General features: G+C 46.7%; 1 protein-coding gene across 1 annotated transcript in view; it reads left to right on the forward strand.

Moving 5' to 3' along the window:
- IGFBP7 (insulin like growth factor binding protein 7) overlaps nucleotides 1-23997 on the forward strand; it is a 70020-nt gene that overhangs the window by 41788 nt on the left and 4235 nt on the right. Inside the window, exon 2 of the mRNA XM_080664837.1 lies at nucleotides 22152-22261. Within this exon, the coding sequence (XP_080520963.1) occupies nucleotides 22152-22261 (110 nt within the window). The remainder of the gene's footprint in view (nucleotides 1-22151; nucleotides 22262-23997) is intronic.

Genomic DNA, 23997 nt, shown 5'->3' on the forward strand with positions numbered 1-23997 from the left:
GATGGGAGACCCATGCAGCAGAAGGGATGAACAGGACCTGGACCAGATACTCTAGTGATGCTGGGAGACAAAGAGAATGTGGGCTCAAGCTCACACCTGTGGTTGCTGGGGGCTGGAGTAGGAGTTGGGTAAGAACCAGGGGAACAGCTAGCTATCCAGAGCAGAGAAGTGATACAGGTAAGGGCAATGTTGATCAGGGAACTAAAGTAGATGCTCCAGACCAGCCCAGAAGCTTGGCACTCCTGGAGGGAGGAAGTGCTGTTCACCCCTCAGGCTTCCATTTGCTGCCGTTACGATGCCGTCAGGCCCCTTCTCCACTTGCAATGCTCCTCAGCTCTGATTCCACGTGTCTGTGCAGTGGGAGGAAAGCTCACGTCTTGGTGCTCTTTGCCTCTGGAGTTGCTTCTTTGAAGTGGTTCATCTGTTGGCATTTTCAGAACTCCACGCCTTAAGAGTGAGCCCTTTTCTCACTGTGGGGTTAGATTCCAGGGATGGCTTCTGTGTTTTTCCCAAAGCTGAACTTGTGTTTGCTTCCTAAATTGGCCTCCTAACCTCCATAGACTGAGTTTATTTGTCTTGATGGATGAATCAGAGTTGCGAGCTCATCTCTTTGGCTCCAGCTCTCTTGGCAGAGAACACAGGAAGACGGTTCTTGCTTATGTGTGTGTGTTGGGAGGATTTTTTTTTTCTTTGTTTTTCTGTCTCAGCCACAGCCCGTGGGCGAGCCAGCACCTGGGACCTTGACAAGCCTCCATGCGTGGGCTGAGGTCACATGGGGAGTTCTACCCAGTGATGGTCCTGAATTCCAGAGCAGGCTACAGTTTTCCAAATCCGAGGCTCCGGGAAACTAGGGGAATTACTTTCCTGGAGTTGGCCTTATCTTATTTGTCCATGTTCCATTCATGCAAATTGGAAATACTCCCACATCTATGCTGCACGCTGCCCCTCTGCCTGGGAAGTGGAGCTGTGGATGCCTAATGGCTTTGCTCAGTGCCTTGCTAATCTCTCCGTTTCACACTGTTTAAATGGTGGCCAGCTGATTGAGAAGAGAGAATGGTTGTTTCTGTGTTGTTTGTAAAGCACCAGGAGATGAATTCATATAGTTTTAGTTCTTTTTCTGCCAGCATCCAGGAATGAGCTTCATCAAAACGTTTAATCCCTACAAGCCTCATCTATAAAATGAGAATTTGGACAAGATAGATCTTAGGGTTCTTCTTTAAAAGTTCACTGGTTATATGATAATTTAGGAATATGAAAGTATTTTAACAGAGGGGTTACATACTACAAGAGAAGAATCTCAATACGGTCTCCTATCACCCATCCCATTAGGAATGTCCCTTAGTGGGAGCTTTTCCTCTACATATGAAATCAGCAAGTCTTCTTTCGTGTCTGCAAACAGATTTTAAGTTGACCCTTATAAATGTTTTTAACATCTTTGGACAAGTGGGACTGATCCGAAGCCAGTTTTCTTTTAAATCCAACTTTTTCAATGTCCTATTGTTGCTTGGTAACACAGAATTGCGCTTTTGTACTTTTAAGTAGTTGCCCAAAACTTTGCTGTAATTTCTCCTACTAAAAGTCTGACCAACGACCCCTAATTTTTTAAAATATATTTTTATTTATTTCAGAGAGGAAGGGAGAGGGAGAGAGAAATAGAAACATCAGTGATGAGAGAGAATCAGTGATTGGCTGCCTCCTGCACGCCCCCTACTGGGGATCGAGCCCACAACCCGGGCATGTGCCCTTGACCGGAATTGAATCTGGGACTCTTCAGTCTGAAGGCTGATGCTCTATCCACTGAGCCAAACCGGCTAGGGCATACCACCCATTTTTAAACCTTATAAATTGACTAATAAGGGGGCATTTTGCTATAGAGTCCATCCTTATCTTTTGTCTCCTGGATTTTATCTATATTGTTTAATGGGATAGCTATTTCTTTATAGGTTTTTAACATATGATTTATGTTAGTGTAAGTGTAGAAGTACAGAATCAGCACCTTTGGCCATTTTACTGCTCCCATTGAGTAGCTGAATCAGGGACATAAGAAGGACATGCCTGAACATTGACCTCTTTGTACTTAGGAACAGCTGAGTACCAATTTTTAAATAGGCCACAGTTAATCAAAATCTCTGTACTTCAACCTTTCCAAAATGCTAAAATATGCCCTTGTACAAACTGTGGAATAAAATTGCAGTTGACCCTTGAACAACATAGGTTTGAACTGTGCGGTTCCACTGTACATGGGATTTTTTTCAATTGACCTGTGTAGGTCAATTGGCCCACACAGTTCAAACCCATTTTGTTCAACAGTCAACTCTGCATATATGGAGTGCTGACTGTAGTTATATGTGGATTTTCAACTATGCAGAGGTCAGCACCCCTGAGCCCCACGTTGTTTAAGGATTAACTGTAGTTATAGCTAGCTAGACCCCAAAGTCTTTTTAATAATCAACAGCAAAGAAAGACAGTTTCTTGGAATGGTTCCTAAGCTCTTACTATTTGAACCTTCATATAAAAATCTTGAACCTGGTGTATATGTTGATAGTAGCATTGGTCTCTCAACTGCTCAGCAGTTTGTTGACCATCCACTCAGTGTTAGCCATTGGCACACAGAGAAGTAGAGAGAATAAATTGACACGTCCTTACCAGCATTAAGCCCTCAGTCTAGTGGGCTCTGCAGGCACAATGATGATGCCTTGTGGAAATGCTGTAATAAGGATAAATACAGAGACCTATAGAAGCAGGAAGGAAGCCACCATTCTACATTAGGGGGGAGGGGCACAACAAAGGGATGAAGAATAGAAAGTGATGGAGAAAGAAGGTTTGTCAAAGGAGATTTGCCAAACAAAAAGATAACCAAACCAAGACAAAGAATATCTAGGCGTTAACCAGGCAAAAGTGGGGAGGAACGGGAAATGGGGGGAATATCCTAGAAAAGGAATGGCATGTGCAAAGGCTAGAGTCTAGAAAGAGCAGGACACATTTGAGGAACACAAGAAGTTTCTTATGGCTGGAGCTCAAGTTCAGGAGGGATGTGACAAGACATGAGGCTGGGAAGATACTCAGGGCCAGGTCTTATTTATTCTGGATTTTATAGTTTAGTAAATACATTCCTTTAGGACTCTTATTTCTTTTCTGGCAGTTATAAATTTTTCTCTCAAGATGAAGATACAGATCTAAACCATATCTAATCTTAGGAAACATTTTCACTAATATAAAGATTACTTGGCTCTACCCGGGAATGTTTACTCAGTGTTAACATTGACTTTTAAAGATCTCACAGGATTCCTGCCTATATAAGGTATTTGCTAAGAGAATGGCATCATCTTAGTCATTTGCAAGAAAAAACATGAAGCATATTTTCAAACACTGATTTTCACACTAAACATTCATTGGAACCATTAAAATCCAATAAAAAGGGCTGGAGTTTGCAGATTGTTTTATTCTAAGATGTGGGTAGGACTCTAGCCATATGGTCATAGTAGGACTAACACTGTCCCAGCATTATTCATAAGGAGGATAATGCTCACCTATTTGGAGTTGCAAGTCCAAATTACCCAGAACCAGTGAGATAACACCTCTGAAACTTTTCAGGCCCAGAATGTGAATGGTGAGCCATGACCTCTATTTTATGTTCCCAGCAATTGCGTAATATGTTCTCCAAAATATGCTAATGTTTTTATTCTCTTGGTTTTCCTTTCATAATAATAACTGGTAGACATAACTAATCTCATTGGCCTGACATTGAAAACTTCTGCAATCTAGCTGGCCTCCAGTTCTCCAGAGTTCTTTTCCTTTGCTTGAAATACCTCTCCCTCCAACAAAACAAAACAAGACAGAATACTTCAGCTGATTATGTAGAAAGGCACCACAGTAGCCTTGAGAAAGCTCTGAGTTTGGATTCTGAAGACCTAGATTCATGTCCTGGCCACACCACTCCCAGTCTAGGTTACTTTGCACAAGATACTTAACCTTACTGAACCTCAATTCCTTTATCTGTAAAATAACTACCTTAGCTCACAGATTGTAGGGAAAATAAAAATGAAGTAATGGATATAAAAACTCTTTGTGGGTGTAAATCCCAATACCAATATTAACTATTATTATTTTTCCTGCAAGGAACACCCCAGGTGACATCTCACCTCTGAGCATACTGATCCCCTTGCCTGGAATATCCTTACCTGCCTCACCCACCATCTTTAACTTTGGAAAGCCCTTTTCCTCTCCCATGGTTCACTTCTAACCCACTCAGTCAAAATATTTTTTTAAATATATTTCTTTACTGATTTCAGAGAGGAAGGGAGAAGGAGAGATAGAAACATCAGTGATGAGAGAGAATCATTGATCAGCTGCCTCCTGCACACCCCCTACTAGGGATCAAGCCCACAATCCAGGCATGTGCCCTTGGCCGGAATTGAACCTGGGATCCTTCAGACTGACGCTCTATCCACTGAGCCAAGCCGACTAGGGCCAGTCAAAATATTTTTATGTTTTATTTATCAGTCATAATTCATCTATGTTATAATTGTTTATGTTTTGTTTTGTTTTTGTTGTTAATTCTCACCTGAGGATATCTTTCCATGGATTTCTAGAGAGTGGAAGGAAGGGAGAGAGACAGAGAGAGAGAGAAACATCAATGTGAGAGAGACACATTGGTTGCCTCCTGTACGTGCCCTGACCAGGGCTGGGGATTGAGCCTACAACCGAGGAACGTGCCCTTGACCAGAATCAAACCTGGGACCCTTCAGTCCATGGGCCAATGGCTCTATCCACTGAGCCAAACTGGCTAGGGTATATGTATGTATATATATATATATATATGTATATATATATATATATATATATATATATATAAAAGCCTAAGTGACCAGAGGACCAGTCGACTGGTTCCTATGACATGCACTGACCACCAGGGGGCAGATGCTCAATGCAGTAGCTGCCCCCTAGTGGTCAGTGCACTCCCACAGCCAACTTGCTGGCCAACCTCCCACAGTCCCTCCCCTTGGCCTGCCGATAGGCCAACCTCCCGCGGTCCCTCCCCCCAGCTGGCTGCCCGTCCTCTCCTCCCCCCCACATCGACCCCAATCACCAACCAGGACAAGGGACCCCACCCATGCCTGAATTCATGCGCCGGGCCTCTAGTATATTATAATTCTTTATGTACTTGTGTATTTGTCTACACTTCCTGGATTGTAAACCTGTATCAGGTAAGGAGTCTGACCACAACTTTCCATCCCTCACATCACCCAGCACAACACTCAGTTCAGGGAGGACCTGAATGAATTAATCTGCTCCAAGTTGTGCCCTAGCTGGTTTGACTCAGTGGATAGAGCGTCAGCCTATGGACTGAAGGGTCCGCGGTTTGATTCCAGTCAAGGGTACATACCTCAGTTGCAGGCTCCTCCCCAGCCTGGGCCCTCGTCAGGGCGCGTGCAGGCGGCAACCAGTCGATGTGTCTCTCTCACATTGATGTTTCTCTCCGTCTTTCCCTCCTCTTCCACTCTCTCTAAAAATCAATGGAAAAATACCCTCAGGTGAGGATTTAAAAAAATATATAAATTAATCTGCTCCATGTTTTATCTGCTCAATGCCATGCAATGCTGAAATTTGATTTATTTAGTATCCCTGTGGATCTTTCCCAACTTTCATACCATTTCCGATAGAGCTTTTCCATTAAAGAATAAATTCAGCTGGGCAATAGTGGAAGTTAGTGCTCTAGGAGATGGACATTAAAATTGGTAATGAGCCCAAACCGGTTTGGCTCAGTGGATAGAGCGTCGGCCTGCGGACTGAAGGGTCCCGGGTTCGAGTCCGGTCAAGGGCATGTACCTTGGTTGCGGGCACATCCCCAGTGGGAGGTGTGCAGGAGGCAGCTGATCGATGTCTCTCTCTCATCGGTGTTTCTAGCTCTCTATCCCTCTCCCTTCCTCTCTGTAAAATATCAATAAAATATATTTTAAAAAAAAATTAGTAATGAATGGATGACCTTTTTCTTTTGACATCCCCTAATTATTAGGAATTAAATGTCTGGGCAGCCCAATTTTACACCTGGTGACCAATATGTTCCAGGCCATTTTTTAATCATCTTCTGAGCATGTTACATGACATTGGGAAAGCTATCTAGTGCTGACATTATGGACTATTTGTGGACTTGTTATTCCTCATTATTATCGTGTAGGTAAAAATGCTGCTTTCTCATTTTAAAAAATTGCTTAGAACTGTCTGTGAATGGGATTTATCTCTCTCAGCTCCAGAGATCATGACCCTCAGTTTTCATGCAGACCAATCTCCCATGGATATGTGGGTGGAATTGGAGACAGGTTGTGTTTAGCCAACGTCATTCTTGCCCCGGGGGTCTTGTTCTTATTTTTCCTATTTGAGTTACCTTGACGTTTCTTTTTCTTCATGTGTCAATATAACTGATTTACGGGCCCAGAGACCATGATCCTTTCCCAAGGACACATAAACCTGGATCTTTCCCCTCTCCTCCCTAGTTCACAAGCAGAACAGCATCCCCCCCCCCCCTTGTCAAAAGCATCATCTTCGAAGCCCCTAGCTTCCCAAAGGAGTCACACATTTGCTAAAGAGATTCCCTGAAAATGTACCCAAAGGACTGAGGAGGCATACACTCAGCTTCCATGTCAATTTCAGGAAGATGGAGGACATTTTCTTTCCAAGTCTACAAAGAACAAGTTTCCTACTTTTATGCATGGCTGCTCTGAAGAGGAGCCAAGTCTGAAAGCCCAGCTGCTCTGTGAGGAAATTCTTTCCCTTTCCCGTTGCTTAAACAAAAGAAGAGACTCTCCAGGGCTGGGGCTGATGGCTGCCCTGGAAGGAGGACCTGCGGAGGGAAAGGGAGGCTCTCCAAGGGGCCTGGGTTTTCCCCCTGGGGCTCACGTGTGGAGACCTTGCATATAGCTGCTCCCAGTTCTTGAAAAGATGCAACATCCTCGCCTTTCAAACCCAATCGACCAGGGAAACCCCTTCCCTGGCTGCTTCTTGCATTGTAAAAGGAATTAGCAACTCAAGGAACACCAAAAAAAGCACCACGAATGACAGAAAGTGATCACTGCCTAAAAATAACCTAAGTGCCAAAGTAAAAATGTCTGTCCTGTAATGCCAGCACGAGCAGCAAAGAGCAAACCCAGGCTCCAGGGCCCCTCTTCTAGGGCAGCCACCCCCCTGTCTGTGGGTGTGGCTTTCCCATGTCTCAGAGCTCTCCCCCAGCAGGTTGGACGCCAGGTTGTCCCCCACCGGATAAGAGCGAGTGTGACTTGCCTAACTAGTGAAAAATACAAAATCCTTATTCAAAGCCCCCCAGTTCCCACTAGACAGGACCTCCTCCCCTGTGATCAGAGAGGCACACCTACCCATTTGAGCCTCATTGAACAACCCAGCTCTTTTCCCAGCCCGGATGGTCCCCTGCACCCACAGCCAGCATCTTGTCTGATGTGAGTTTTCCTCTCCGATGCAGAAAGAAGGTCTGTAGTTGTGCTGGAACACGTGGGGTGTTCACGGTGCACAACGCGAGCGCACAGTCCCAGGCGTCATGAGTACCCAGGACACATGTGCCGACAGGGTGAGGAGGGGTTCTGTTCCAGCTGGAGCCTGAGGGACAGCACGAGCTAACACAGAGCAGGGGAAAAGAAATGTCCAGTCCTACTAGGAAGCTGGGAGGAAATCTGAGAACACCCAGCAAAGCAGAAATAAACAAAGGATGAGACTTGGGGTAAACAGCTGAGAGCTCTCCAGTCTGTGGACATCACAAAGGAGCACAGAAAATAACCAGAGGGCACAGGGGAAAGAGGGAAAAACACTGGGAAAGAACAGGGGGAGCTGTTATGTCGGCTGATTAGTGTCTGGGGTTGTGGGCCAAGGAGGCAACAGTAACCAAGAGAGAAGTGAAAAGGAGGCTGGGGCCCCAGGCAAACACATCACCCAGCAGAAATGTCGGGCGTGCAAGCACAGTGAGCCCCAGCTCTGCTCCCGGCCCCCCGGGGGCTGTTCCCTCACACACAGATCCCTTGTGTTTCTTCCTTCTCCTGGTCCTTCACAGAGAGGCAATCTGACACCAGAGGAGCAAAGGAAAGGGTCCCGATGTAGTCGGATTTTGTTTTTTTATTTTTTATTTTTTTATTTTTAAATATATTTTATTGATTTTTTACAGAGAGGAAGGGAGAGGGATAGAGAGTTAGAAACATCGATGAGAGAGAAACATCGATCAGCTGCCTCCTGCACACCACCTACTGGGGATGTGCCCACAACCAAGGTACATGCCCTTGACTGGAATCGAACCTGGGACCCTTCAGTCTGCAGGCTGACGCTCTATCCGCTGAGCCAAACCGGTCAGGGCTATAGTCGGATTTTAACTGAGACCCACAAACTCCGGAGATAGCCCCATCTCTGCCCACTACCATTGAGGAAAGGAATTAGGAAGGCAGGAGTGGGCCAGGGGTGGGGCTGAGGGTGTGAACCAAATGCTTTATTTTAGGAAAAGGGAAAATAGCACAGGAGAACTGTTAAGACTCACCGTTCCCCCACGTGGCTTAAAGCAATGATAGTAACAATAACAACGTTGTTCTTGTCATCAGGTCTCGATACCCTTCACCCTTCACCCCAGTTCCCCGGCCTTTTCTCACTTCTCCTTCAATACTGTGTCTCCCACGTGTCTAGACTCTCGCTAAAAAAGACTTGGGAACATTATGTCTTTAAATCTGTCCTCTCCTTCGCTCCTACCCTCCACCCTCCCATCTTTCTCATCATCGAGCTCCTGCTCTGTTTTAATTAAGTGGTTCCTCCCAAGGAGTGTTTAAACAATGCCGGTGCCAGACGCCGCGCCCAGACCAATGTGAAACTGGGAGCGCAGCCCAGGCCCGGGCACCGGGTAGGGCCCCGGGGAGCCCGGTGTGCAGCCAGGACTGGCAAGCACTGCGAGACAGACTGCTCCTGGGAGCTGCTTTCCAGGTGGGGAGCTTGCCTGTTTGGCTCGGTGTGTCTGGTGCCTGTTATTCCTGCTGGCAGGCACCCCGCTGCGAGGTCTTTTCCAACCTGCCTAAGGAGACTGAACAAACCTACCATCTCTGGAAACTCCGAGTCTCACCGGGCCCTGTGCTGCACGGCCCGTTTCCGCAGGCTGTTCTGGAGCGCTGGGCCTGGCCTGAGGATTTGCTGGGACGCCTGCAATCAAAGCCCTCCCTTGGTCAGAGAGTGGAACTGAGGGCTTACCGAGCTCTCAGGGAGCTGAAGACCGTTGATCTTCTACTAAAGACCCAGGGTGGGAAGCTCCCCGGTACCTGGGCTGTCCCCTGGACAAGGAAGAGCAGAAGTCCCCCAAGGCCTCCTGGGAGTTCAGGCCTCGGCCTGCTTCAGCTTTCCAAGATGCTAGACACTAGGTTTAGTGGGACCAACCCTCCTGGAGTTGAAGGCCATGTGGGAGTCCCTCACATCCTTCGCCCCAGGGGGGGTTTCAAGAACATCTATTTCTTTGGGACCCCACAGACTGCAGTCCCTGTGATAGGACAGGGCCCATGGACCAAGACTGAGGTCGCAGGGGAGGGGAGCCTGCGGGCTCTGGCTCCGGCTCCGGAAGACTTCCCCTTACAGCTCCTGGGGGAAACACTTCCTGACGCCTGAAGGCCGACACCGGCTGTGCGCAGGGGGAGGGCGGGCAGGAGCTCAAAGATAAGTGTTCCGGGAACTCACTGGCCGGGCTTCTAGGAATCCCAGAATGAGGTGGCAGTAAGTCCCTCCCGTGGAAACTTCCCCACTCAAACCAGTGCTTGTGGAACAGGAAAAGGTGACCCTGAGTTTTAAATCGTTGAATTTAAGGTGTGTCATAGCCCGTGAGATGTGGTGAAAAGCATTTCCCAGACCAGGGGTCCTCAAACGTTTTAAACAGGGGGCCAGTTCACTGTCCCTCAGACCGTTGGAGGGCCGGACTATAGTTTAAAAAAAAAAAAAACTATGAACAAATTCCTATGCGCACTGCGGGCCCAGGACGCGTCGGCTGCTAAGCAGGACAGGCAGCGGCACGGGCGGGCCAGATAAAGGTCCTCGGCGGGCCGCATGTGGCCCGCGGGCCGTAGTTTGAGGACGCCTGTCCCAGACTATGGTTCCATGAACAAGATGCACCCACCTAGCTAGGGCGTTTCCCTTCACAAAGGTGCTCCCTGTGATGCCAGTTCTTCCATTGTGCGCACCCCAAATAAAAACCAGCCGGCAGGTTAACTGGTGTGGACGTCAGTCAGTCTGGTGTCATGACGGTAGTTGGCTTCCATGGCAGTGCTGCTGAGTAAGTGAGCTCATCCCTGGCCAGGTGGCTGGCACAGCCCCGCTTAGCTCATCCACCACGGGGCTACGGAGCAATCTCTCCGCCTTAGGCGTCTGAACTTAACCTAAATCCTTCGAGGATTTGCCTTCCCTAGTGCAGGCTCCCTCCACGGGCGGCCCTGGACAACCAGGTCACGTGGGGGGTGGGACCACGCCCTGGAGTCAGACCCTTGGTCAGTACCCTACTCTTTCCTGTGCTAGCCCCATTCATGTTAGAGCAGTGGTCGGCAAACTCATTCGTCAACAGAGCCAAGTATCAACAGTACAACGATTGAAATTTCTTTTGAGCCAAATTTTTTGAACTTAAACTTCTTCTAACGCCACTTCTTCAAAATAGACTCGCCCAGGCCGTGGTACTTTGTGGAAGAGCCACACTCAAGGGGCCAAAGAGCCGCATGTGGCTCGCCAGCCGCAGTTTGCCGACCACTGAGTTAGAGCAAAGGAATAAGAAAACATGGTCACATAAGGGATTTGTTTGCAAGCAACAAATTGTGGAGAATCAACTTTCTGTTTTTGCTCCATAAGTTCAAACGCAGGGTGATAATTTTGAGACACGGCAAGATTCACAATCATCCTGGAAAGACATCTGAGTGCTGTGATGTCTATTATACAGAAAAATAGCCCGTTACACTCCGGGAGGATGTTCAGCACCAGAGGTGGGAGCCAACGTGGGGTGTCTCATTAACCCAGAGGCAACGACGAGTCAGAAATGTCATTTACGGGGTCCGCGTATGCCATCCCCAGGCTGGTATCCTATTGGGAAGTCTGCTTTCAGATGGGCTGCCCCTGTAAATAAGTGGCTGGCGGCTAAGCAATGCCTTAGCTGTCGACTTCTGCCTTACCTGGGGTGGGGTGGGGTGGGGTGGGGTGGGGTGGGGTGGGGTGGGGTGAGGATGGGCCGGGGGTCACCAGCAAGCTGATGGGATTCCCTCCAGAGAAGCTGCCGGGGGAAGGAGCCAAAGCTGTCTTCCTTCCATGCCAAAGAACCCACCTACCTACCCAGGGCTGAAAAGTTTTCCTGAGCACCACTGCCCCATCTGTATCCTCTCCCCTTTCTCCAGGGGGTTGCTCAGGTGGTACCTCAAATGCAGCAAATCTAAGCCCAGGCCCATCCTTTCCCCTTTCTTCAACCCAGTGCCTCCCTCAGACTGACATCCCTGCTCCTGTCCATGGGATGGCAGCCTCCTCACCTGGCCCCACAGCTCTGGACTCATTCCCGTCTTCCCACCGCCTGCCTATCCCTGACGGGGTAGTGGTAGCTCTTCCTGACTAGTCCCTCCAGTCTGCCTCTCCCCTCCCGGTCCCATTGCTGCCAACCTGACTTGGGTCCCTAGTCCCACCCTGTCTCAGTCCTGCTGCAGAGGCCTCTGAAGTTGCCACTTGAGTCATGTCACTCCAACATTCAGAGACGCTGGAATCTCAGCTTCTGTCCTTTCCACAGCGCTCCCCCTGAGCCAGACTGGTGGGCTCCCTCGCTGTTCCTCCGGCAGGGTGGTGCTTTCCTGTCTCTGCACCCCTGCTGTCTGAGGGTGAAACCTTCCTGGACAGAGGCCTGCTTCCGAACTGCAGGGCCTGCTCAGATGCCGTCTCCTTTTCCCAGCCACCCCTGGTTCAAGGGATGTGTTGCCTCCATTCCCTGGATGAGCAATTTGTCTCAGCTCCAGTCATAAGGAATTTACTTTGAAATAAAAACAATAGCTAATACTTGCTGAGCATTTACCCCAGGCCAGGGACTGTGCTAATTGCTGTATCTTGTTTAATCTTTCTGATCATCTAAAGACTTAGGTGTTACTGCCCCATTTCACAGATGAATAAACTGAGAAGTTAAATAACATGTACAATGTTACATAACTCAGATGTGGTAGTTCAGAATTCCTGCTTCCAAAGTCTGTGCTCCAGACTCACTACAGACCATTCCCTCCCCAGCATCTTATTCTCAATCTACATGTGTTGAACCTCCCCCATCCCCACCGCAATAGATTATATTTGGAAAAGAGGAAGCAATTCTTACACACCTTTCCCTGCCAATGTTTGGCAGGGCCCCATCATGATAAACCATTGGTTTTTCATTCCCGCTAAAGTGTAAGTGACTAACAGTAGCTATCATGACTAGGCAACGTTTCCTTAAACTAATGGCCTGACATTAAATCTAAACTCTGCTGCTGCGGGTTTAGGCCTTTTTTCTCCTGCTCTTGCTGTCCTCAGCTGACATCCTTGAGACTGTGAGCTGGATTTCCATGCCGAGGTCCAGCTGCCACATCACTGCCCCTCCGGAAGTTCCCAAAATGACTTGCCTTGGCAAGTGGCTCTGCTCTTTTATTAGCCATACCGTTACTGCTTCCCCTAATTTAACATCAGGAAGTCTGCACGTGTTTCAGCTTCTTCCCCGTCTTGGCCACAGTGCTTTCCTACTATTCTTTTCCCATTTTGTACTGTTGTTTGGTGCTTTTCCCTTCGATGTGTTATTAGAACTCGATCTGCAGATTTTTGCCAAGTTGTGTGGACTCTATCTCCATATGTGGTATCTCGGTTCTTTCCTAAACCCTCCTTTTTTGGTGTGAATACACATACTCTGCACACACTATTCCAGGACCCAGCATCATTGAGAGTCCAGATGAGTGTGGTTTACAAGCCTACCGTAACTCACAGAAGGCTTTATACTCCGCTGTCTTAGCCATATTAATACATACTCAGTGAGACCTATAATGCAAATAACAGAAGCCAGCATGTGTGAGGATGACAGATTATCTTTTCTCCCTAGCAGATCTACTCTTCTCATTAGGATTCACTTGATTCTATATATTTAAATTAATTCTCATCCCCTGATCATACACTAATTGGTTGGTGAGTGGCCAAGAATCACTGCTTATAGCAAGAGAAAGTCAAGTAGAGGATTTAAAAAATCGCAATGAATGATCTTCCAGCTGATAAAAAAAAAGGGGGTGGCTATAACCCCATTTTGGCTAGAAACCTTGGCATTGTGAACACTGGTGCATTTTCAGGACAGTGGCTCTATTCTCAGTTTCTGTTTGGCTAATCTATATATATACTAGAGGCCCGTTGCACGAAGATTCGTGCGATAGGCCTTCCTTCCCCTGGCTGCCGGCACCGGTTTTCCTCCGGCACCCGGGACCCAGGCCTTCACTCTGGCCACAGCGGAGAAGCCAAGCCTCTTCATTCTTCAGTCTTCAGTCTTCAGTCTGTCACTCCGTGCCTGCTTATGCAAATTAACCCACCATCTTTGTTGGGTTGATTTGCATACTCACTCCTGATTGGCTGGTGGGTGTCATGGAGGTACAGTCAATTTGCATCTTTCTCTCTTATTAGTGTAGATAAGCCTAAGCAAACGAATGACCAGCTGGTAGCTGTGCCATGCAATGACCAGCACAGGGCAGACACTCAATGCAGGAGCTGCCGAGCGACAGCAACTTTACAGAGTGCCCTCTCGCACTCCAGGACCTCTCGGGGGATGTCAGAGAGCTGGTTTCGGCCCGATCCCCACAGGCCAGGCCAAGGGACCCCACCTGCTGGAGGGACCCCGCTCACTCTGCAGATGCCCTTCGAGCCTGGCGCTGCCCCAGGTGCACCCGGGCAGGGAGGGACTGTGGGAGGTTGGCTCCAGGGTGTGTCCAGCCCATCTAGCCCAGTCCCACCCCACCAGCCACTTTCTAATTAATTTCCTTTCAATGTGCATGAATCCATGCACTGGGCCTCTAGTAATGTTATGTTATTCTTGATTTACTGATGCCCTTTCCCACTGCATATACTCTTGGCTGCCCCTCCTTCCAATGAACATGAGGGACATCTGATTCCAGATTTCCTGACTCCATTCTGACTGCATCAGGACACTGGCATCTTCAGTTAGCCCAGCTGGGGCAAGCATTAGAGAGCAAGGATGCACTAAGTTGTGTGGCACTAACTCTGAACCCAGCAGGATCGCAGAGGAGAACTAAATGGGAACTGGAGCTGTTCAAAATGTCAAAAGGAGATGAGACTTAGAGCTTCAAGTCAAGAGTAGGGCATCAATAATAGATGAGAGGAGGGAGGACATTCCAGTAAGCAAGGACATCACCATATGCAAGGTGGTAATGAGAAGGTAATGGTAGGTGATCATGCTTGCCAGGATCAGAGCATGAGTTTGGGTTGAAGTAAGAAGTAGGAAAGAAAGTGGATTTGTGGAAGTAGGAAAGAAAGTGGAAGAGATGATGGAGGAAATGAAGGAGGCGATGAAGCAAAAACCATTATGTGGTTGAATACAATAACAAAATTGGACAAAAACTGACTACTAAAGAGAATTTAACTTTTCATTATTTCCCAAGCTTGATGGAGTATATTCAACTTCAAAACATGACTTCTCCTAACAGCTTCTATGTAGCTCTTTCAGATAAAAAAACAATTGGCTAACTAAGTAACAGCTGATACCGTGATAAGCTCTTTTTTCTTTCCATCACTGGGAGAAAGAAAGAACTTCGTTGTGAGTCACATACTAGTACTTGCTCTAATTGCTCAGGCCAGAAACACCTCTGTCCTTCACATATGCATTCCTTCCCCATGGACCGTCTTTATTCCCTAAACCTGCCTGTTCTGTCTCTAAAATTCCTTTCACCTTCAACCAAAGTGCAAACAATAGGTGACTTACCCCTGCATTAGTTTTCATTGCTGTGTAACAAATTGTCCCAATCATAGTGGCTTAAAACAATAAACATTATCTTATCGTTTCTGTGGATCAGGAATCTGGTTACAGTTTGGTTACAGTTAGTACATACATTTAGGAGATGAGGAGGAACATTGATTGGGCTGGTTTACAGGGGACAGAGCTCCAAAGCCAGGTGGTACAACCTTAGAATCTCGGAGCTTTGTGGATGTTGAAGGTGCCCTGTGACTGTGCTCTCAAACATATTCATGATAGGGACATTCACTGCCAAGCCCAGAGAGATTTTCAGACCTGTTCTAGTTTCCTCTTCTGTAAAAATAGGTAAGTGGCTGGTTCAAGGTCACTTGGCTATAATTGGCAGACAAGATTCCAGAGCCAAGTTTTCTGTCCCCAAGAGTGCTTTGTTTTTTTTTGTTTTTTTAATAGAAACATAGTAAGGACATCTTAGGTCATGTCTGGAGAGTGTTTTGTGCTCTGTAGGAGACTAGGAAATTGTTCACATACTTCTTTTACATTATCCCCGTGTTTTGATAGGATGATAAGGTTTAACTCTGTTTTCTTTATTACAATTTTATGTAAAACCATAAATGAATGAATTGCTGGTCAAGTTCAAAATTAATTCCATTTCAGGGTCTTCTCCTCATGACATTTGTGTGTTTTGTGATAACTGCCCTTTTTAGCTTTTTCAGAACCAAGTCAAAATATTCCAGATTTAAATCCATCCATATTAAGCAATGTCACCCCAATAAATTTAATTTTAAAAATCTATCTCTAATTCTTCCTTTTTTATAGCTTTAGTGATTTCTCAGAACATAGTTATTTCTGGGTTATAATCAAATATTCCGAAAGTCCTCTGCTAGTCTGTGGGTCATTTATCTAGAACTCAATTCGAAGGGCCTGAGGAGTGGGATACAGATAGGTGGAGATTGTGCAGGAGACACCTAACTCCTTCTAGGTACTTTTAAGGAGGCACTGCCTCATTAAATTAAATTTTAATTTTCTTCCAAATTTGAAACATTGTTCTTCCTTGCTACATCTTCATTTAGGATCTGGCTTTTCTCATTTCATTTCTTTCTTTTTCCTCCTCTTCCACTTCCTCCCTCCCTTCTTTCTTCTTCCTCTTTCCTTTCAAGGAATGATTTTTTTAAAAGGACACCATCTAAGGTAACTAGACAAGAATTATAAAAAAAATAAATAAATAAGGGATTGCTACATGAACTTAAAGCGTTGAGAAAATCAAAAGAGATTGAATAAGAGCTGAGTCGTGAAATGTAAGAAAGACAATGGAGTAGCCTAGTTTGGTACAGTCATCTGAGACAAAGATATGGGTGGGTTTGAGGTGGAGAAAGCTTTGGAATAGACGTTCTCACACCAGCACCAGGCGGCACTGCCTGGAGTTGCCCAGGGTGGGAAAGGGGAGCAGCGAGGTTAGTGGGCAGTCATTTAATTCTATGTACAGGATGTTTGCTAGACACATGTGTATGCAAGCAGCCTAAAGTCCTTACCAGAACAAGGGTAAGAATAAATAAATAGTTGAGCCTATTCTGCTGTTTGTTCCTGTACATGTACATATGTTGAGACTTGCTTTAAGTGGAATCCAAACACGGAGCATGGCTTAGATGGTAGTGTTTATTATTATCCTTGGCTTGGCCTCCAGGATTGATTTTGAGCTTTCTGCCTGAAAATGAGCTCAGAGTGAACTAAAAGTTCCTTTATTCTTACAAACAGAAATAAATTCTGGACCTGGTTTGGCATTCTTGGAAAGAAGGCAGAGTGGAAAGAGTTAGAAGTCATTTGGTAAAGAGTCATTTTTGCTGAGCACTCTCCTGAAGTAGAACAGAACCTTTGGGTTGATGCTCAACCACTCAACCACTGAGCCACACTGTCCGGGCAATACAGATTTTTGTTAGTTAGACATTTTATAGAATTCTAGGGATAACCTGGTAGCAGAATTGACAGAACCATTTATGATTTTAGAATGGACCAAATATTGACTCAGCCCATTAACCTAAAGTATTATATGTATTCCAGGGGCTGGGAGAGAGGAAGAACCCATAGTATAATTTGTCCTAATCTTGAATCCCCAGTGATGGCTCTCATTGAAAGTATTTGTGGGTTTGCCCTGGCTGGTGTGACTCAGTTGGTTGGGTATTGTCTGATGCACCAAGAGGTTGTTGGTTCAACTCCTGGTCAGGGCACATGCCCTGGTTGCGGGCTGGATCCCAGTAGGGGCATGCAGGAGGCAGCCTATCAACATTGCACTCTCACATCGATGTTCCTCTCTTCTCCCTTCCTCTCTCTCTAAAAAAAAAAGAAAATCAATAAACTATTCTTTAAAAAAAGAAAAAAAAACGTATTCCTGGGTTTAAATATTTTAAAATACTTCTTGCTCCTCCTTAAATGTTCAGCTTTCTGGAAGAAGGAGATTAGAGGCAGATGAATATAATGGATCCCCTCTATTCAGTGCTTCAGTTTTAATACAATTCATTCTAAATTTATGCTATGATTGTTGGTGCAAGGATAGACATAAGACCAGTGGAACAGAATGGAGAATCCAGAAGTAGACTCACTCATGTATGGTTAACAGATTTACTACAAAGGCACCATTATAATTCAACTAGAGGCCCAGTGCATGAAAATTTGTGCATTCGGGGGGGTCCCTCAGCCCAGCCTGCACCCTCTTGCAGCCCGGGACCCCTTGGGGAATGTCCACCTGCCATCTTAGGCCCACTTCCCGGGGCATTGGGTCTAAGCAGCAGTCGGACATCCTTAGCACTGCCAAGGAGGCGGGAGAGGCTCCTGCCACCGCCACTGCGCTCACAGCTGTCAGCCTGGCTTGTGACTGAGCGGAGCTCCCCCTGTGGGAGCACACTGACCACCAGGGGGCAGCTCCTGTGTTAAGCATCTGCCCCCTGGTGGTCAGCGCGCATCATAGTGACTGGTCGTTCCGCCGTTAGAGTCAATTTGCATATTAACCTTTTATTATATAGGATAAGAAAAGGATGGTCTTTTCAGCAAATGATGCCAAGGCAAGTGGATGTCCTTTGGGGGAAGTGGATGAACCTAGACCTCTGCTTCATAGCACACACAAAAATTAATTCAAGATGGATCACAAACCTAAAGCAAAAGATGAAACCATAAAGCTTGTAGGAGAAAACAGGAGATCTCTCCGGACTTGGGCTAGGCAAAAATTTCTTTAACCGGACACAAATCATAAGTGAAAAACTTGGAGAGAAAAAAAGAGAGAGAGAGAAAACTTGATAAATTGGACTACATTGAAACAAAGACCATCTTAGTTTTTAAATGTATGCCCTGGGAAGAATCCATAGCATGCCCTGGCGGGAAATCAGGCAGGAAAGCTTCCCTGTGCGCTCTCTGCCCTGACCGAGATAGGTGACTGACTGCCTGACTGGGGGGAGACACGCAGGTTAAACTGAGGGCTTTGCTGCAAGGCTGAGACCTCCCAGTGAAAACGCCTTACAGTCCTTGTGTGGCTTTGATACGTGAAAGGCAGCTTTGTTCCAAACCCTCCAAATCTCTTCTGCTAAATCCTCGTGTGGAAAAGAGGACAAAGCCACATGGGGGCCCTCAGAGAGGTGAGCGAAAGTAGTTCAAAGTCCAGCAGATCCGGTCCTCTGGTGTCCAAGCCCTTGCAGTCCCAGCGCCCGGGAGGAAGCCTGGGGTGGGGTAAGGCCCGGCCCATCCTTTTACAGGGTCCTGTGTTGGTGCCGTCAGACTAGGAAGCATCGGAGACAGAGCCAGAAACACACATAAACACAGCACCACCAGGCTCACCACATCCACGTTTGCAACAGAAAAGCCAAGACCCCCGGCCAAGATAGAGGCTTCCTCTTTAGGCCTATGGTGCAGAGGGAAGGAACATGGAATATATTTCGGGCTTTCAAAACTTTGATTGTTTTGCACATTCTTGCAAAGGGGGGTGGGGGAGAATAAAAATGCCCCAGGGATTACTAACAAAAAATATCAGCTTCTAATACTTCAGATGAGTGGGAAAAATCTTACACGCTGGGAGCATTTCCTTTCTGTTTCGAGAAATTAATGGTGTGCTGGAAATAGCCTCTTGCAAAAGGGGAGACTTCGTGTCCCTTGAATGCTGATGATGCCAGAAAACTTTCCAGGCCTAAGGGCAGGTTGTGCCTTTCCCAGGACTCTGAGGCAAGCTGACCCTGCAGTTAGACATTCGGCTGCAAGACCCAAGGCGGCAGAGAGCTGAGATTCAGAGTGAATTCTTTTTTTAAAAAATATGTTTTTATTTATTTCAGAGAAGAAGGAAGAGGGACAGAGAGATAGAAACATCAGTGATGAGAGAGAATCATTGATTGGCTGCCTCCTGCACTCCCCACACTTGGGATTGAGCCTGCAATCCGGACATATGCCCTGACTGGGAATCGAACCCTGACCTCCTGGTTCATAGAATGAGGCTCAACCACTGAGCCACACCGGCCGGGCATTCGGAGGGAATTCTTAACTCGTTCACTCGAGAAGCGCACTGAGCCTGATAGGTTTGGTCCTGCAGTGGTGGCTGTCCCACCCGGAGCCCAGGCCCCCAGCTCCGCTCCCTCGTCTGTGGACTGTCCCTGGTCTCTCTAGGGGCGCTGGGGGCCTGAAACCTGGCATTCAGAGTTAGAAGTAAAATTCCAAGTTCTACCCGTTAAAAAGTAGGTGTGCCTGTCTCTCCTGCTGCAAATGTTGGGAGCTGGCACCTCAGCAGAAAAGAGCGGGGAGTCCAGGTCTTTCAGTGTCTGTTGGCTTCCAAAGCATTACATTTCACCCTGGCAGAGCTCAGTTGGTTAGAACGTGGTCCTAATGTGCCAAGGTTGTGGGTTCGAACCCCCGTTAGGGCACATATAAGAACCTATCAATGACTGCATGAGTAAGGGGAACAATAAATCTTGTTTCTCCCCCCACACACACCTTCTTCTCTTTCTAAAATCAATGAAAAATAAATTTAAAATAAAAAGGTGTTGCATTTCAGAGCTGGACCAGAAATCATCCACTGGGTTTACTTGCATCTGCTCTGGGTAACACGTAACACATTGAAGTCCTGGGACTTTCCCGTAATGTCTTATCTAGGTTTGGTTGCCTCTCAGTTGATTAGAGCAGGGATCAGCACGTCTTCTGTGTAGAGCCAAATGGTAAATACTTTAGGCCAATCAGTCTTTGCCACAAATGCTCCACTCTGCGCATGGCTGTATTCCAATAACATTTTTAAAAATATTTTTTTAGAGGAAGGGCGAGGGAGAGATAGAAACATCAATGATGAGAGAGAATTATTGATTGGCTGCCTCCTGCACGCCCCCTACTGGGGATTGAGCCCGCAACCTGGGCATGTGCCCTTGACTGGAATCAAACATGGGACCCTTCAGTCCGCAGGCCAATGCTCTATCCACTGAGCCAAACCGGCCAGGGCCCAATAACATTTTATTTTATGGACAATGAACTGTGAATTTCTTAAATTTTTCACATTATGAAATACTAGAAGCCCAGTGCACGAAATTCGTGCAAGAGTAGGCCTTCCTTTCCCCTGCTGCTGGCACCGACTTCCCTCTGGCACCCACGACCCAGGCTTCCCTCGCAGAGAGAGGCCTTGCCCACCCACTGCAGCCCGCCGGTTGGTGGCCTGGGCCTTCCTCTTTGGGGCGATCGTGGAGCCCTCCAGTTGATCACCGGTGGCCTGGGCCTACCTCTGTGGGGTGATCATGGGGCGATGGCTGGGCCCCCAACCAATCACATCCCACCTGTCTTGGCTGGCCTGGCGCCAGTGGGTGTCATATCGTGGTCCCAGATGGTCATCTGGATAGTCGCTCCACTGTCTGGCCATTTTGGTCAATTTGCATATTACACTTTTATTATATAGGATTCTTTTTTTTTTTTTCAACCACTTAAAGATGTAAAGACCACTCACAAGCCATGTAGAAACAAGTAACAGGATAGATTTGGCCCACAGGCCAGAGTTTGCCAACCCTAAGACCTCTTCTGTCACAAAAAGTATGCATACATTGATGTTGGTGCTAAGGACCTTCTTACTGGAGGGGATATGATAGAGAAGGCTGAGGGATATGTGCCAGGATTGAGGGGATAGGAGGTGTCACTCTGGGCTCTCCCTGGGTGGTCCCATACCCAGGACTCAAATCAGACAATGCTTTCCGCAGGTGCCCCCACTTGCCAATGCCCGCTGCCAGTGACCTGGAACCTGAGAATCCTAAAAAGAGCCCTCTCCTTGTGGGCCCTGGTCACACACAGTAGATCTGTCACTGCTTCTCTTTTACCCACTGCCTCCTCCTTCCACCTTCTTCCTTAACACTCAGGCCACTTATGTTCAAAAGTGTCTCCCAGGGCACACAGCACCTCACGTTGATCTCTTTGATGAAAGTTACCATCCCTGCCTTATCACCACTGACTCGCCAACCTCAGATCCCAAGCTTCTTTTTTTTTTTTTTTTTTTTTTTTTTTTATATTTTATTGATTTCTTACAGAGAGGAAGGAAGAGGGATAGATAGTCAGAAACATCGATGAGAGAGAAACATCGATCAGCTGCCTCTTGCACACCCCCTACTGGGGATGTGCCCGCAACCAAGGTACATGCCCCTGACCGGAATCGAACCCGGGACCCTTCAGTCCGCAGGCCGACGCTCTATCCACTGAGCCAAACCGGTTTCGGCAATCCCAAGCTTCTTAAGGCAGGAACTACCTACCATCTTTTCAGGGTACTCAGCACATTTTCAAATATCTTCATAGACTGTTGTATGTTGCCGCCCCCAAAAAATAAAAATACTGGTAAACAAGAAAGAAAAACATGGAACATTTTGGAACTAAATTTTCGCTATATTAATTGGAAAGACCCAGATAATGCAAAACAGCTGGTAAATTCAAACTCATTTAAGCATGACTTGAGAGAGTAGAAAATCTTATAAACAATAAAATTTTCTTCCTAATTATTTTTGTTTTTGTCTAGTTGTACACATTCTCAAACCATAGCTTAAAGTCATGCTGGTGGCCAAGGGATGCCAGCCTGGTCTTTGAAATTTGCTTCAGATCATTCTCAGAGGGGACCGTGCCATAAACATAATCAAGTATTGATCTCCTAGCATGCTGACGCTAAAGATTGTTTTAAAAAATTCATTTGGCTTTGTGCCCTCTCTCGTAGGTCCTTCCATTGTGACTCCCCCCAAGAACATCTGGAATGTCACTGGTGCCAAGGTGTACTTGAGCTGTGAGGTCATCGGAATCCCAACCCCTGTCCTCATCTGGAACAAGGTCAGTGACACAGATTTTAAGAACACATCCCCTAGACTGACGTGCTCCTCTCACTGCACAAGGACGGTACTAACCTAAAACCCTCAGCCGGTTCCATTGCCTGCTGCTCCTCCATGAAACCTATGGCAATCTTCTAGAAACGTCCCTGGGATCTGACCTCCAAATAGCCCCTGCTCTGCTTTTGTTAGCAGTGCTGGAGCAGGGAGCCTCAGGAACTGGGAAACTATAATGCTGAACGCCCAAACTCACCCTCGGTGTGCATGTGTGTGCATGTGTGAGCATGCCTGTGCTTCAGTATGAGTGTCAGCTTGTGCGTGCATTGGGGGAAGGGGGGCGGGGGGTGCCCCTTGGAGGGTGAGTTCCTTAGCCAGGTTAGCTGAGTTCTAAGTCAGGGTTTCTTAGCCTCAAGCACTGTTGATATTTTGAGACAGATAATCCTGTGTTGTGGGGGCTGCCCTGTGCCTTGTAAGGTGTTTAGCAGTATCCCTCGCCTCTACCCATTACATGCCAGTAGCACCCACCTCTCAGTTGTGACAAACAGGTCTCCAGACATTGCCAAATGTCCCCTGGGGGGAAAATTACCTAGATTGAGAGCCACTGCCCTAAGCCTCAGTTTCCTCCTCTGTGTCATGAAAGTAGCTTATAATTCTTGAAAAGATTACATGAAGTAAGGCAGGTAAAATCACTTGGCTTGTCAGATATGTCGTTGGCACTGCTTGTTAGTTACTATTCCTGGAAATGTTTCCCTTCAGGTGGTATTGTTTTGTGTAACTATCTTCTGATTTGAAGGACAACATATTCTTAGCATGTCTGTAGAAGGGAAAATATTTGCCAGGTCAAATACTTAATGATTGCACTGTACAGTATTTTATATTTCCCTATTTGTATATTTTGACTTTTTTTTAGCAGCCACCCCCAAAAAAATCCTATTAAGTAAATATCATCATACTAGTGCAAACAAAAAGGAAATCTATGTCCGTAAAAAGGGATAACCAGACTTATTTGTAGCAGGTTTACTTCTCCAGCAAGTTCTAAGATGAATGACAGTCTCTTGATTATTTTGTTTGCTTGGTGTCTGACCAGAGGAGCAGTTTCTGGAACTCTGGGAGGGATTTTGGCACCAGAACTCTTTTTGTTGCAAGTTGTAGAACTCACTTCAAACTAGTCTAGGCAAAAATAATGGGGGTGGGAGGTTGAGTGGGTGGTGATTCCAACTTCAAAGGCAGCTGGATCCAGATACAGTGTACCCAGCCTCTTGGCTCTTGACTCTGCTCCCAATGTACTGGTCTTATTCTTTGCTTCCTCCACACTGTGAGTGATATTGTCACTGGCAGCGCCAAGTTCACATTATCACGGCTTAATGATCCCAGAGGAAATTTTGTTCCCCTCTCTCTACTGCATTGTAAAATTCCCCCTGTAGGACCTTGATTCACATTGGGTCACCTGCCAACCTCTGACGCCCCCATGTGGCCAGAAGGGTGCATCGCCCCCATCGGGCCCTCTGGTGGGAATGAAGTCAGCGTTTTTTCCAGAAAATGCCTGGGGGTGGGCAGAGACAGCACCAGCTGCATTACAACTATCCTTTGCAGCTGAAATTTCTGTTAAAGGAAGCAGTGAAATTTCTTTCACCTCAATAAGTTATTTTTTTAAAGGGGAGTGGGAAGCAATGAAAAGCAAAAATGCAGCTGATGGGCGTCTACCTTCTGGCCTTCATGGCGAAAGCTGCTGCTGTTCCT

The sequence above is a fragment of the Plecotus auritus genome (assembly GCF_963455305.1).
Source record: "Plecotus auritus genome assembly, chromosome: 1".
Taxonomy (NCBI): Eukaryota; Metazoa; Chordata; class Mammalia; order Chiroptera; family Vespertilionidae; genus Plecotus; species Plecotus auritus.